This window comes from Eucyclogobius newberryi, unplaced genomic scaffold, assembly GCF_026437365.1.
Source record: "Eucyclogobius newberryi isolate DKJ021-1_F unplaced genomic scaffold, fEucNew1.0.hap1 SCAF_6, whole genome shotgun sequence".
Lineage (NCBI taxonomy): Eukaryota > Metazoa > Chordata > Actinopteri > Gobiiformes > Gobiidae > Eucyclogobius > Eucyclogobius newberryi.
This window is the reverse complement of record NW_027316278.1, coordinates 24694950-24710288: the sequence shown is the minus strand read 5'-3', so window position 1 is coordinate 24710288 and position 15339 is coordinate 24694950. Positions and strand designations below refer to the sequence as shown.

The 15339-nt window shown below is 40.3% G+C and overlaps 1 protein-coding gene and 1 pseudogene across 2 annotated transcripts; both read left to right on the top strand.

Moving 5' to 3' along the window:
• The first annotated feature begins 567 nt into the window (after positions 1-567).
• lrrc74b (leucine rich repeat containing 74B) lies at positions 568-14718 on the top strand. Of its 2 annotated transcripts, XM_072432452.1 has the most exons (9): positions 569-760; positions 1227-1369; positions 9640-9772; positions 10369-10575; positions 12470-12579; positions 13061-13176; positions 13619-13697; positions 14308-14403; positions 14485-14718. In XM_072432452.1, exons 1-9 carry the CDS (start codon positions 616-618, stop codon positions 14611-14613), a joined length of 1158 nt encoding a protein of 385 aa, XP_072288553.1. In that variant the 5' UTR covers positions 569-615; the 3' UTR covers positions 14614-14718. The 2 variants fall into 2 exon arrangements, with proteins under 2 accessions (XP_072288554.1, XP_072288553.1); XM_072432453.1 differs by lacking the exon at positions 12470-12579 and having other exon boundaries at positions 568-760; positions 10460-10575.
• On the top strand, positions 1449-6871 carry LOC140346727 (pre-mRNA-processing-splicing factor 8 pseudogene; annotated as a pseudogene).
• Positions 14719-15339: the final 621 nt, after the last annotated feature.

Sequence of the window (15339 nt, the reverse complement as noted above, 5' to 3'; positions counted from 1 at the left end):
TCATAAGGTCAACAGAAACTTACATGGCCACAAAAAGTCCATTAGCTTCCACTTTGACTGCCTCCACTGGTTGTCATGACACTCAAAGCGAGCACTGGCAGAGCTGAGACACTGCTCACTGTCATGGCAACCAATCAACAAAACTGGTCGTACAAACTTTACATGAGCTGTGATTGGTCAATGCAGCCATGGTCTTGTTGGACATTGACATAAAACAAATGCAGCCAGCTTGAAGCATTCAGTCCGATCAGTCTTCTGTGGGGGTTTGACTATTGTTTATGTGTTTGAATGGATTAAAGGAATTATGATTATTAAATGTGGAGGTGGCAAAGTCTTTTGTTGAAGAACATGATTAAAACAAACCAAGTGAAGCCACAACTGGACAAGGTAGGACTAATTAAATTAGCACTAGCAGTGATTATTTGATGTACTCTTAAATTACTTCAAGGTAAACCACTTAATAGCCTGTTCAAGTGAGGCATTAAATGAGATTGTTATTGCAAAAAAATTATATAATAAAGTGGATATTGGTTAAGAACACCGAGCTTTGACAACTCATGACATCCAATTTACAAATTTTTCAAGCAGCAAAGAGCATCTGGGACAGTACATGAAATGCGTGGGCTGGAGGAACAGCGGAGTGCTAGTGGCTCTGCTGCAGACCACACTGAAGAAAAGGAGGAGGGAGGAGACTTTGGATCACTGAGCAATGAGCATGTGATCACTGATGAGGACTTTGACACTGACTTGGAGCTTGAAGGTAAAGTCGTTTAACATCGAGGCTAAAAGGGATGCGAGGGAAAAGTCGTAACAGTTGATAACTGGCTTTAATGAGAGCGATAATTCTAATAGAGGCCATTTTATGTCCCCTTTAATTTACTGTGGTTTTACAAGGCCCAAAGGTATAACGCTTTGTTGAGGGCTTATATGTTAATCACAACAAGGCCAGATGAGCAAAAACCTTCAAACCACCACCACCTCCCTTCAAAGTCAACTATCTTGTTTGTCATGTAATCATTTCATTGAAGAAGGGAAACACGAAAACTCTCCTACCCACACAAAGGCCTACCCACACATAGAAACCCCTGCTCTGCATCTCAACGACTTCATCTCAGGCTTTGTGTTGTGTTTCCAAAATCATCTGCAAGGGGTTAAAACAAATGTTCACTCACAGGCTTAGAAATATGGAAAATGGAGATCTTCTTCCTGAGTGATGTGTCTTTCAGATAAGGAGCCTCAGTACGACCCCACAGGGAGGCAGTGCTACGTGCAAGTGTGCGAGAGTTTAGGTGTGGTACCAGCCTCCTACTTCCTGCAACACATGAGAGACAGTGAGCTGGCCATGGAGCACCGCGGCCTGGGACCCAAGGTACTCTGCAGAGGCCTCGCTTCTGAACGAACACATACAGGAGCACACATACTCTCAATGCCAGCCAAATCTGTGAATCATGGAGACCAATAAGCAGCCTTACTATGCCATAGTATACCAATTATCTTCAGTGTGACTCATCATAACTCTTTTTTCTGCCATTTTTTTCCACTATAAAAATTTGAGCTGGACTCATGTGATTTTGTCTCATTGTCTCCAGTCACAAGTGAACTAATTTTACATTTTTTCAGTTGTTTACGAAAAAAAAGAGAAGATTTTATTAATGTAATAAATATCAGGTTAGGAGAGGGCACTAGAGAGCCATTTTATTAGCTAGCCACTAAATTTGCATATAATTGCGTTCAGCTTGGGAATCTTCACAAACACTCGGATAACATTTTTTTTTTTTTTTAAAGGTTAAAGAAACGTTGATTTTTAAAAAATCTTCAAAAAATTGCGATTTTGTTTAAAATCCACGATGACCATTGGTTTATTTATAATTACATTTATTACATTACATTGCTCGTACAACGAGGTGTAAATATTGTACATTTTGTACATTTTTCAACTGTAAATTTTGTATACATAGTAAGCCTATTTAAAAAAAATATATATCTTATAGCCTATTTATAAAATGTATTAAATTATAAAGAATAAAGTTTAAAGAATAAAGTCTAAAGAATAAAGTCTAAATAATAAAGTCTGAAGAATAAAGTCTAAAATCTAAGATGTACAACTACAGTGGCTGGCAGTAATGTAACTCTTGGACACCAACCGCCATGAAACACCAGAGAAGAAGAAAGTCTAAAAAGTGATTACAGTCCTCACTTCAATTTGTCTCTAAATTAAGGACTGCAAAGTGACTCACTTGAGAAACACTGTTGTTGTAATGTCTTTATTTATCATGCACTTGTAGTTAGTGGGGTGTCCAGTAGGGGGCGCTCCAGCCTTTGCGTGATAGCGTGCTTTATGGTGTCACCCGCATCCCTTACGTTTCTGCTTTACACTCCAAGGGTGTTGCCAAGACTGTCACTAAGCAGCATGTGGAGTCTCACTTTGACCTTGAGCTGCGTGGTGCTGTGATGCACGACATCTTGGACATGATGCTTGAGGGTATCAAGCAGAACAAGCCAATATCCCTTGGAAGGCGCCAAGTCTGCCTACTCCAATTGAGAACACGATCCTGAGATATGTGAAAGGCAAAGCCGACTGGTGGACCAACACAGCCCGCTACAACCGTGAGCGAATTCACAGAGGAGCTTCTGTCGACAAAACTGTGTGCAAGAAAAACTTGGGCCGACTGACCCGCCTGTACCTCAAAGCAGAGCAGGAAAGACAGCACAACTATCTGAAGGCTGGCCCCTACATCACAGCAGAAGAAGCTGTTGCCATCTACACCACCGCTGTCCACTGGCTTAAAAGTAGGCGTTTTTCTCCCACCCCCTTCCCTCCACTGTCCAACAAACATGATGCAAAACTGCTGATTCTGGCCCTGGAAAGACTCAAAGAAGCCTACTCTGTAAAGTCTTGTCTGAACGAGGGTCAACGAGAGGAGTTGGGGTTGATTGAGCAGGCTTACGACAACCCACATGAAGCGTTGTCAGAATCAAACATCATTTGCTCACTCATAGAGCCTTCAAAGAGGTGGATATTAAGTTCATGGACCTGTACAGTCACCTGGTGCCCGTCTATGATGTAGAGCCCCTGTAAAAGATCACAGATGCCTATCTGGACCAATATCTGTGGTATGAGGCAGATAAGAGACAACTGTTCCCACCATGGATTAAACCTGCAGACACAGAGCCACCTCCCTTGTTGGCATAAAGTGGTGTCAAGGGATCAACAACTTGCAGGATGTATGGGAGACCACTGAGGGAGAATGCAATGTAATGCTGGAGTCTCGCTATGAAAAAATGTACGAGAAGATTGATCTGACGTTGCTCAACAGACTTTTGCGGCTCATTGTTGACCATAATATTGCTGACTACATGACTGCAAAGAACAACATGGTCATTCACTACAAGGACATGAACCATACCAATTCCTATGGCATAATCCGAGGACTACAGTTTGCATCGTTCATTGTCCATTATCATGGTTTGGTCATGGATCTGCTTGTCCTGGGCATGCATTGTGCTAGTGAGATGGCTGGACCTCCTCAAATGCCAAAGGACTTTTGAGGTTTTCAAGACACTGCCACTGAAAGTGCTCACCCAATCCGACTCTACTGTCGTTACAGTGACCGCATCCACATCTTCTTCAGGTTTGCTGATGAGGGCAGAGATCTTATTCAAAGATACTTGACAGAGCACCCAGACCCAAATAATGAGAACATTGTTGGTTACAACAACCAAAAATGTTGGCCACGAGATGCACGGATGCGACTGATGAAGCATGATGTCAACCTTGGGCGAGCAGTCTTCTGGGATATCAAGAATCGTCTCCCCAAGTCGATGACTACTGTCCAGTGGGAGAACAACTTTGTAAGCAAGGACAATCCTAACCTGCTCTTCAACATGTGTGGCTTTGAGTGCCGTATTCTTCCAAAGTGTCCGACCAGCTATGAGGAATTTACTCACAAGGATGGTGTCTGGAACCTGCAGAATGAGGTGACCAAAGAAAGAACAGCACAGTGTTTCTTGAGAGTAGATGATGTGTCCATGCAACGTTTCCACAACAAAGTCCGTCAAATTTTGATGACGTCCGGCTCCACTACATTTACCAAGATCGTTAACAAATGGAACACAGCTCTTGTCGGGTTAATGACATATTTTCACGAAGCTGTTGTAAACACACAAGAGCTCTTGGACCTTTTGGTCAGACGTGAAAACAAGATCCAGACACGTATCAAGATCGGCCTGAACTTAAAAATGCCCAGTTGTTTCCCCCCAGTTGTCTTTTACACACCTAAAGAATTGGGTGGGCTTGGTATGTTGTCCATGGGCCATGTGCTAATCCCACAGTCTGATCTACAGTGGTCCAAGCAAACAGATGTTGGAACCACTCATTTCATATCAGGAATGAGCCATGAAAAGGACCAGCTTATTCCTAACTTGTATCGTTACATCCAGCCATGGGAGAGTGAGTTCATAGACTCTCAGAGAGTCTGGGCTGAGTATGCCTTAAAGAGACAGGAGGCTATTGCACAGAATTGCCGACTTACACTGGAGGATTTAGAGGACTCCTGGGACAGAGGGATCCCATGCATCAACACACTGTTCCAGAAGGACAAACATACTTTGGCTTATGACAAGGGCTGGAGAGTCAGGACAGATTTCAAGCAGTATCAGGTGCTGAAGCAGAATCCATTCTCTCCATCAAAGACATGACGGAAAACTTTGGAACCTCAACAACTACCGAACTGACATGATTCAGGCTCTGGGTGGAGTTGAAGGCATCCTGGAACACATACGGTTTAAAGACACTTACTTTCCCACTTGGGATGGTCTCTTCTGGGAGAAAGCCAGTGGTTTTGAGGAGTCAATGAAATGGAAGAAGCTCACTAATTCCCAGAGGTCTGGTCTCAAATCCCTAATCGTCGATTCACACTTTGGTGGTCTCCCACTATTAACAGAGCCAATGTATATGTTGGTTTTCAAGTGCAACTTGACCTGACTGGAATCTTCATGCATGGAAAGATCCCTACATTGAAGTGCTTCCTCAAGTGGAAGACCGCTGAAGAAGTATCTGCCCTAATTCGTTCCCTTCCTGTTGAGGAGCAACCTAAAAAAATCATTGTAACAAGAAAGGGGACGTTTGACCCTCTAAAGCTTCAACTGTTGGACTTCCCCAATATTGTGATCAAAGGTTCTGAGCCGCAGCTTCCTTTTCAAGCTTGTCTAAAGGTTGAAAGGATTGGAGATTTAATCCTCAAGGCCACAGAACCACAGATGGTGCTCTTTAATCTCTACGATGACTGTCTGAATACCATCTCATCGTATACAGCATTCTCCAGACTCATCCTGATCCTCAGAGCACTTCATGTTAACAATGACCGTGCCAAGGTTATTCTCAAACCGGACCAAACTACAATCACAGAGCATCATCACATCTGGCCCACTCTCTCTGATGAGGAGTGGATTGAAGTGGAAGTTCAACTCAAGGATCTAATTTTGGCAGACTATGGCAAAAAGAACAATGTGAATGTGGCTTCACTTACTCAGTCTGAGATCCGTGACATTATCCTGGGTATGGAGATCTCTGCGCCTTCACAGCAGCGACAGCAAATTGCAGAGACTGAAAATTAGACCAAGGAGCACTCACAACTGACCACTACACAAACCCGCACAGTTAACAAACATGGAGACGAGATCATCACAGCAACCACCTCCAACTTTGAAACGCAGACTTTCTCCTCCAAGACTGGAGAGTCAGGGCTATATCTGCGGCAAACCTCCACCTGCGCACAAACCATATCTATGTCTCATCCGATGACATCAAGGAGACAGGATACACGTACATTCTTCCCAAAAATGTCCTCAAAAAGTTAACCTGCATTTCAGATCTTCGAGCGCAGATTGCGGGGTACTTATACGGCACAAGTCCACCAGACAACCCTCAAGTGAAAGAGATCCGCTGTATCGTGATGGTGCCACAATGGGGAACACATCAGACCGTTAATCTGCCAAACCAGCTGCCTGACCATGAATACCTAATAGGAAATGGAGCCCTTGGGTTGGATTCACACACAGCCAAACGAGTCTCCTCAGCTTTCCCCGCAGGACGTCACTCATGCGAAGATCATGGCAGAGAATCCCTCGTGGGATGGAGAAAAGACCATCTTCATCACCTGCAGCTTTACTCCAGGCTCTTGCACCTTGACAACCTACAAGTTGACACCAAGTGGCTACGAATGGGGTCGTCAGAACACTGACAAGGGTAACATTCCTCAAGGCTACCTCTCGTCCCACAATGAGAGAGTACAGATGCTGCTGTCTGATCGCTTCCAGGGCTTTTTCATGGTGCCTGGCCAAGTGTCCTGGAACTACAACTTCATGGGTGTGCGCCATGACCCCAACATGAAATATGATTTGCAACTGGCCAACCCCAAAGAGTTCTACCATGAAGTCCACAGACCCTCGCACTTCTTAAACTTTGCCTCACTGCAGGAGGGGGAGATCTACAATGCAGATCGTGAAGACGTGTATGCCTGAAAGTCAGCTGTCATTGTGTGATTCAACAGTGTATATAACTTAACATGAGTCATCAGTTAAATAAGTTTAATTGTAATTTTAAAGTGAATGTGAAAATACCTTTTAGAAATGTTTCATATGACCGTTTCATTCCTGTTTTTTGTTTTTGTTTTTTATGAGTCTTTTACAAATATGTAGAATTTATGATGTTCTGATGTTCAAGGCAGATTGTTTTTTTCTGTACACAGGTCTTTTTCTAAATGTGCTGGACAGTTCCCACCACAAGATTAAATTGAAACGTTGTGCTACTTTAGAGTCCTACTGTTCATCTTAAATTGTAATATGGATGTAAATAAAGATCAAATTTGCCACCCCCAATTTTTTTTTTAATGAAGTAGCATAACGTTGGTACTGTTTTTGCGGGAGTGGCGATGTATGCGGGGGCGCGTACCCCGCGGTCGCAAGGGGGGTGAGGGCCTTTATTGCCACGCATGGCTTAAATTTTCTATTATTTTTATACTGTTCATAGATCAGTAGAAGGCTGTTGGACAAGTGAAGCTGAACTTAGTGACAGAAGTGACATAAAATACACTGTGTCATTAGCCTACTGACAGCTATTAGTGGCATGTGGCTGTCACTTATAGCTTACCACTAAGAGCAAATTAAAATGCTAGTGTGTGGTAAATGCTTTTAAATGCAAGCGTGACCATTTCTTCACCTTACACACTTAAACGTCAATGCAATAGCTAATAATGTGCTCATGAGGCATGCACCATTTGCAAAGGTCAGGGCCAGGTTAAGCTAACGCTAAATATTCTCAAACGATTCCAATCTAGCGCGGCTGGAGACGCGCTCCGCTCTCTGCTCGGCGGATGGCTGATTAATTCAAGTCATACCCCTGATGTGAAATGCATTCATCACCATATCGAGAGGAATCAGGAATAAGACCAATAAAGTTGAAGCTCCAGGAGATAGCCCCGTTCTCTGAGAATTGTAGCATGTGTGACGTTCAAGACTGTATATATTTGCATATGAAATCATCCAGGCCTCATCTAGGGCTTTATTTTAAAAGCAAAAACTCCATGCGACAAATAGAAACAGTGTTGTTTTCCTCTGAGAACTCATTAACATTTGTACTACATGTATTTTGGTCTTGTTTTCTCTGAAATCATTGCACCCATGAAGCTTTTAGCAAAACATCAAGCCTACATACTAATGTATTTGATTTGAATTACATAGCATTAAAAAAAGGTTCAAGTGCATTCGAGACAAGGATGAGCCATGCTTCTCAGTTGCATTTGATAGATACCTTTATAGTTTGGGATTTTAAAAAATGTGATAAATAATGTGTCTAAGTATAAGAGGTTTTAATCGTTCTCGGGAAATAGCTCGGCACTCTTTTACGTTGTATACAATTGTTTCCTTTTGGTAAAGAGAAAGAATCTGTTATTGCCTCTGAAAATTCCTTGGATATAAGATAACTTAAAACATTAATAAAAAGTTAGAAACAAAAAACATCAGATATGTGTTTTGCTGCATGGATCAGTGTATGAATCGCAATACTGTCATGGAAAGGTGCAGGAGAAAAGAAACCCTGCACCCAGATCTCACACCAAGCACAACATTTTTGTTGAGGCCAACGGAAATATATGATTTGTAGTGCACCATAGCAGATATTTACTTAGGTACCCAGACATAAGTAATAGTAATTGAATCACCCATATTCATATATCAAATAAATTCAAATATCAACATTCTGATATAAATAAATTACAAACTAAACTTCCACTTGTTTGTTCTATGGAGACACTATCTTGCTTTGCCTGGAATGTTCCACAGTATTACACACAGTGAGTGGGATCACCTCTCCACAGATCTGACCAGAAATTTGCCCATTTAGAGTCACCTGCTTATCTCCATGGAGATAATGCCTTGACTGTGGAACATATAGGATCAATAGACATCTCTAGGGAAAGCGGGTAGCGGACCATTTGCCTGAAAAGTTGCATACTGAACCTTTAATATTCACCGTTTAAAGTGGTCCAATATTCTATAATATAAAAGATGACAAATGATAAAGAATGACTCAAGCTGGATCATTGTTTGCTATAATGAAGATTAATTCAAGTGCAACTGCCAAGGGTAAAATCAAGAGGAAATGGACTCTGACTTTTCTTTCTAGTAGTGTTACTTCAGAATGAAAAAAGAGAATCAAAAGATAAAGATTACGCTTAGGACGGACTTTATCTTTATTTATTCCATTATGTCCACCATTTTATAAAAGAAAACTCTCTGATATGCTGTACATAAAAATAAAGCTGTAACCCTCTTATTTCCAGTCAAATCAATCATTCTGGGAAGCATCAGTGTCAGTTTGTACTCCAAACCCACAGTAAAAAATTACCTTAAAATAAAAATAAAAATGAATAGGACTTTTATATGGATTCCGCCTGGACATTTTTGCTTTATGATTCTTGAATGTGACAGGATGTGACATGTTCACTGGGACACGCGCACTTGCACTAACTTCTCATTACCAGCACACAGACTGTACAGCATTGTACGCATTTGCTCTGATGTCAGCTTCACACACCTCCACAAATCTGTCTCATATTCATTTATTACTTCTCTGCTGCCTACCTATCCTTATTACAACGTTTTTTCTTTTAAGTGCATACGACAGGATTTCATATTTGTTTAACTATTGATTCAGTATTATGGTATTCATCATGGTTTTACAACAGAAGCAGTTTGTTAAGAAAAGTTTAAAAACATACTTTGAGCCAGCAGCAATTTTTTTTGAACAGTCTTTTAACAAGTTTGAAATGTGTTTTTATTAGTCTAATAAAAATATATTATATTTTTGTGTAAATTAGATGAGCACTGTCCCTTGTTTGCAGTATGGTTGCTAGGTAACAGAATTACCTCTGTGATAGCTGCTGCTCATGTCCAACCAGGAACTAATATGATAAACTTCACAAAAATTGTCAGACTAGAGAAAACTACACAAAGATTTTATTTAAATCTTAAATATCACATTTTAGTGAAATAGGTTGTCTAACCTGTCATATGCATTTTAAATACAGATACAAAAACATGCTCCGGCCAACAAACACAAGATTTTTTTTTTTTTTACAGGGCACCAAAGCGCTGGCGGTTCCCCTGGTAACCAACACTTCAATCCTGAGGCTTAACCTCCAAGATAATTGGATGGAAGGATTGGGTGGAGCTGACATAGCCCAAATGCTGAAGGAAAATTGTTACATTACAGGTGGGTTTTTAGCAGCCATTCAGGCATACACTCATTTTCTCTTCCTCCTCGTGTCACCTTTGTGTTGGAGAAGTGCCACCTTACTCCCACTCACACGCCACTCTCACCCCAATTATACACCACGGCTCAGGATTCAACATCTGGGCTTCACTCGTCTATTTGGTAAATGTCAGTGAGACGAGCAGTTCGGGCTATTGGGATGTTTAACACTATGTGCCACATTCCGTGGTTTGACTTTAAGCTAATCCAATTGTTGTGAATGTTTTCTGAGCTTAATGCCAATTTGTATGTTTCAACATACAAATTGTGCTGACACCAGGGCCTGTGTATGGCAGTCAGTACAACACATGACAAAGACTCGATAGGCAATCACGGAAAACGCTATGAATAATAAATGATTGAATGGCTAGGACTCTGGTCAAATATCCAAAATATGTTAGGATAGAGTTTGTCAAGAGTTTGACCACAACTAATTAAATAAATATGAACATACTTATTGAACGACAGTGAGACAGCTTAAATACACAGATAAATAAATGACATACTGACCTGTTCCATATGACACACACTTACCTGTCCCTGTATCCACATAGCAGAAGTGGATGTGTCTGACAACAGGCTGGGGGATGTGGGGGCGCAGGCCATGGCCAGTATGTTGAAGGAGAATAACACTCTGACTCGGCTCAGTTTATCCAGCAATGGCTTCACGGACCTTGCTGCCAAGTTTCTTTCACCAGCTCTGGTCACCAACAGCAAGCTGCAGTATCTGGACCTCAGCCGCAACTCCCTTGGGGACGCAGCAGGTAAGGTCAGCCACCACTGCATTTAAACTCAAAGTGCACAGCCAATGGCGAGCTAGCATCTCATGTTTGTCTCCAATTTGACTTTGTCACTTCCTGGTTTGACATGGCCAGCAAATATGACGTAGGTAGAGGTAATTCCACTACTGTTACTTAGCAACCAGATTGTAAACAAGGGCCAAAGTCAACTTAAAATCATACAATAGTTATGATTTGACAAACAATTACACCTGACATCATAAAAAGGTGTAAGTTTCGCTGCATTTTTGATAGAATGGCGCCTTTTGATGACATCACAGAGGTGCAGGTATTCCGTTGTAGAGCTCCATCTCTGGCAAAGTCTGAGGAATAAAGTCTGGCGGTAATGCAACACTTGGATGCCAACCGCCATAAAACAACAACAACAACAACAACATAAAACACCATAGAAGAAGAAGAAGAAGAAGAAGAAGAAGAAGAAGAAGAAGAAGAAGAAGAAGAAGAAGAAGAAGAAGAAGAAGAAGAAGAAGAAGAAGAAGAAGAAGAAGAAGAAGAAGAAGAAGAAGAAGAAGAAGAAGAAGAAGAAGAAGAAGAATATAATGTGTAATTGTAATTAGAAAAACATGAGAACCTGTCATATGGACTATAAGAACTTCTATTAGAGAGAATAAATTCTAAAGAAGAAAGTAAATGGCGATAAATGCACCTTTTCCGTTGGCTGCCATTAAAACCACCACCAACAACAACAACAACAACGACAATAATTGTATTAGAGTATTCGAGCATCAGAACTCTCTGAACTTCCGACAGCACACTTTTCAATACCCTGTAGACCATGTAGGCCATGATGCATAATGTTATTGTATTTTACTGGCCCAATACTTGTGAAGCCTAAATTAATTCTGTATATTTTTCATCAACTCTCTACCATAGATCTAGGATTGTATATGATTTCTGTTCATTCATCTTATCTTATTATCAGATACACAGAGACCATAATGATAATAAAGACATTGACAAACTCAGTGTGACAGCAGGCAGCGGCAGACTGTGGCATTCAAAGGTCAAGAATATCTTTACTGGCCTCTTTACTGTATAATGGACTCTGATGGTCGTAATTAAAAATAAACATATGTGTGTGGAGCAGGGGAGAGCTGTATTACCATATGATTCATCACCACATAGACGCCGGTGTCTGCCAGCATACAAATATCAAAGGATTATTAAGTGCCCTCTGTTCCGAAGCGCTCGCCACATATACAGTTCAATGCAGTATGACTCAGAGTATTCTCAATGCAGGATCTTCGTCTGTCATCATGTGATGTTCCGTCATAGGTAAGAGAAGGGTCAAATTCCACTGGAGCATTTTTGTAGCAGCCCAATTCAATATTTAAACAAAGCCCAACTGTAAGAATAACTTCTTTTACACCTTTTACAGACAAAGGCTGTTTCCAAAGGGCACACAGTGAAATAAGTCAACATAGTAAATCAACTTTAAAATAAGTTAGAAATGGTAAAACAGAATAAAAACAGAATAAAATGAGAAATAAACAAACTAAATAAGACAATGAAAGTAAATACACGGTAAGGGATAGCCTGGAAAACGTCTCATTGAAAACAAAAAAGACAATAGAGGACCACACAACTCACGCAGTGTTAAAAGCCAGAGAATTAAAAGTAAACAGATTGGACTTAAAGTTAAGGTTACAATTGCTGCTGGACAGAAGCAGAATACATACAGTACAAAACAACTGTCACATATTAATCTCTACTATAATGTGTTTATAAGAGCTACAGAATATACAACAATGAAGGAGATCCCAGTGGACCAACCAAAACATCTATTAAGTGTCCACTGAGTGTGATTGATGAGTAAAGAGCTTTGGGAGAATGTCATGGTGCTATGCTTTTGTTTTAGGACACCATCTCAGAGAAGGATTGTCTGAGAACACAGGACTGAGAAGTCTGAATCTGGCCTGGAACTGCATCCGGGGCAGAGGAGCCATGATGTTAGCCAATGGCCTCGCAGTAAAAGCTTTTAATTTACAATGCAAATAGCAAACACAAAGTGATAATAAATGTTATCAAACTTTACCTTCCAGCTGTACATTTATGCTTTTCCTACTGTTTTAACCTAATTAAAAGACAATTCTGCAGCGTCTGTAACTTAAATGTATTTTACGAATCATTTCAGTTTCTTAAAATACAAATATTGTGGTGGTTTATCAATATTTAAGTCTATTTTTCTCTCTTTAAACTTGATACAAAAGTTCTCTTGGCTTAGCAGGGTTTGTAACTTATAATTTGGTGTAATGCCCTTGCGCTAATTGCACCTAGAGAATGACAGATTATACAGTAGCTATTCTTCTTGTCAACTTTCACCACTTTCACAGGATAATCGCTCGTCTGCCCTTTCTCTGTAACCTTTTGAGTTACTTTCTTCCGTCATATAATTTATCATCGCTTCGTCAAGGTGGTCAACTAAATCTTACTTAACTGGGTGTTCCAGGGCAATATTTTCCTCAGATCAGTGGACCTGTCCTTCAATGGTTTTGGGAAAGAAGGAGCTGTTGCGTTGGGGCAGATGCTTAAGGAGAACAATGTTTTGGAGGAGCTCAACATCAGGTACAGTTTTGAGAATAAGCACACAAGCACAGCACAAAAATTCTAAAAAAAGTTAATTTCACATATTCGCAAGCCTATTTTGTACTTGTAATTGTTTGTGTAATACAAATTAGATGCTATATTTGGAAAACACGCTTTAAATGATTATAGATTTTTGTTTTGTTTTATGCAAAGCCCAATCAAAATACCGCTGCTATTGTTGCAGACCAAAATGAGTACTTGAAAAAACAATAACCTGTTATAGTAAAGGTAATGCAACCTACCATGAACTTACAGTATTACAACGTTACCTCTCGCTAAAACAAAACTCACCTGTGGATTTGTCAACAGACAGATAGACCTTTTACAATGTAACACTTTATTATTACTTCCATCACACCTCAGTGCCACCCCCCCTTTTGTGCTGTATTTATTGTTTTTATTCATCTTTTTTTGGCCACAGTAACAACCGTATCCCCCCTGAAGGAGTCATCCGCCTCGCCATGGGCCTCAGAGCAAACAAGACGATCAAATCCCTGAACGTAAGCTGCTCAAAGAGATTGGTTCTGGCTTCACAAGCAATAGGGAGCATCGGCGCGAAACGTAATAAGAAAGAAAAAAAATCTTTTAAAATCAGCAACAGAGAGTTCTTTTGAAGGTTTTTTTTTTTTTCTTTCATCAAAACTGTAAATACAAGAGATATTAAATTACAGACTCAGTATTAGGCAACATTTCTCTCAACTGAGTACATGATGTGCGCATATGCCTGGGTCACACATCGAATGATCAAAACACATTTATCAAAGAACAAATAATCAAACTGCTTACTATCCAAGAGTATTATTTATTCTTGATCTGTATAGCTGTGAGTGACACATTGCCATTTTGCAACACATATTAATAAAACAATATTTTAATGCATTATGTAACGCTAGAAACGACGACACAACATTATCTATACGAATGCATTTTATTCATTTTTTTTACTAATAATGCTTGCCAAGTCAAAAAACAAGAAGAAGAAGAATATCCACATTGCTAGAGGAGACTGAAACCTCATATTTTATGCTCACTTAGTTGCCAAAAGGGTCATGTCTTCAAACTCTTGAAATAGGCTAGTATAATGTATAATGTTGTTGTTTTGTTCATCAGGTGGGAAGGAACCCTATCCAGAACGCTGGCTGTTACGGGCTACTCAAGTCAATAAAGGACAACAAAGATTCAGCCATGGAGATGTTGGATCTTTCAGTAAAAATGTTTTAAATTTTTCACTTTTATATTGATTACTTTCAGCTTGTTAACTTGTGTTCCTATTATGTCTCTCTCAAGGACATTTTTGTTAAACAGGACTTTGAGGATCTGTTCAAGTCAATGCAAGATACGTTTCCAGCTCTTGTAGTAAAGCATGGTTGCAAATTTGGTACATTTTATAAATGTGTTAAAAGTGGTACGTCTTGATTGCCAAAGTGACTCAAAATTAAATGTATCATCTGATGCTATTGGGTCGTCACTTGCTTGTCCGCATTATGGATAGCCTGGTTAATAAATACAGCCTGTTTTTAAGCTGCGGTTATTGAAATAAGCGAAACAGTCCTTTTAGTTATGATATGATTTGGTGTTGCATAATGGCAGTGGGCAGAGTGATGGAGAGGATCAAAAAGCACCACTGTGTATGAAAAGAACAAAAGTGGGTTGCACAAAAAGGATTTAAGTACTGCACCAGCGTAATGGAGAAAGGCCCTCATATGAACAGCAGCCTTATAAAATAGTGCCCTGTTTACAGCCAAACGCAGTACTGTTTAGGCTACATTTTAAACTCTGTGCTGACGAAATTAAGTAACAGTAAGTACGATTGATTTCACATTTCATAAACATGATCCTATCTGGGACCCAAGATACCAGGTAAACAGGTTCCATTATTAAAACGAAATCAAGTCTGGGATTCTGGAGTTTCCAAGCTGAACATGAGGAATGGTAGTATTGAGTACATTAGACATGCACCAATGCTATTCCGTAACACATCGAGAACACAATTCAACCTAGAATATGAAACGACACAGAAACATCAGACATTTGTGTGGCATGCATGGGAGAAAACGCGGGGACTGTGTCAGCCAAGCCGTTGTAAGGAGCCTGGCTGACCCTCCTGCGTCTCACCCCCGCGTCTCACCCTGTTTTTTCCCA

Excerpts from the sequence above, each read along its gene's own strand:
- lrrc74b (XM_072432452.1), top strand. The coding sequence starts at position 616 with ATGCGTGGGCTGGAGGAACAGCGGAGTGCTAGTGGCTCTGCTGCAGAC. Across the intron at positions 12,580-13,060 it reads TGTTAGCCAATGGCCTCGCA|GGCAATATTTTCCTCAGATC; the intron begins GTAAAAGCTTTT and ends TGGGTGTTCCAG. Across the intron at positions 14,404-14,484 it reads TGGAGATGTTGGATCTTTCA|GACATTTTTGTTAAACAGGA; the intron begins GTAAAAATGTTT and ends GTCTCTCTCAAG.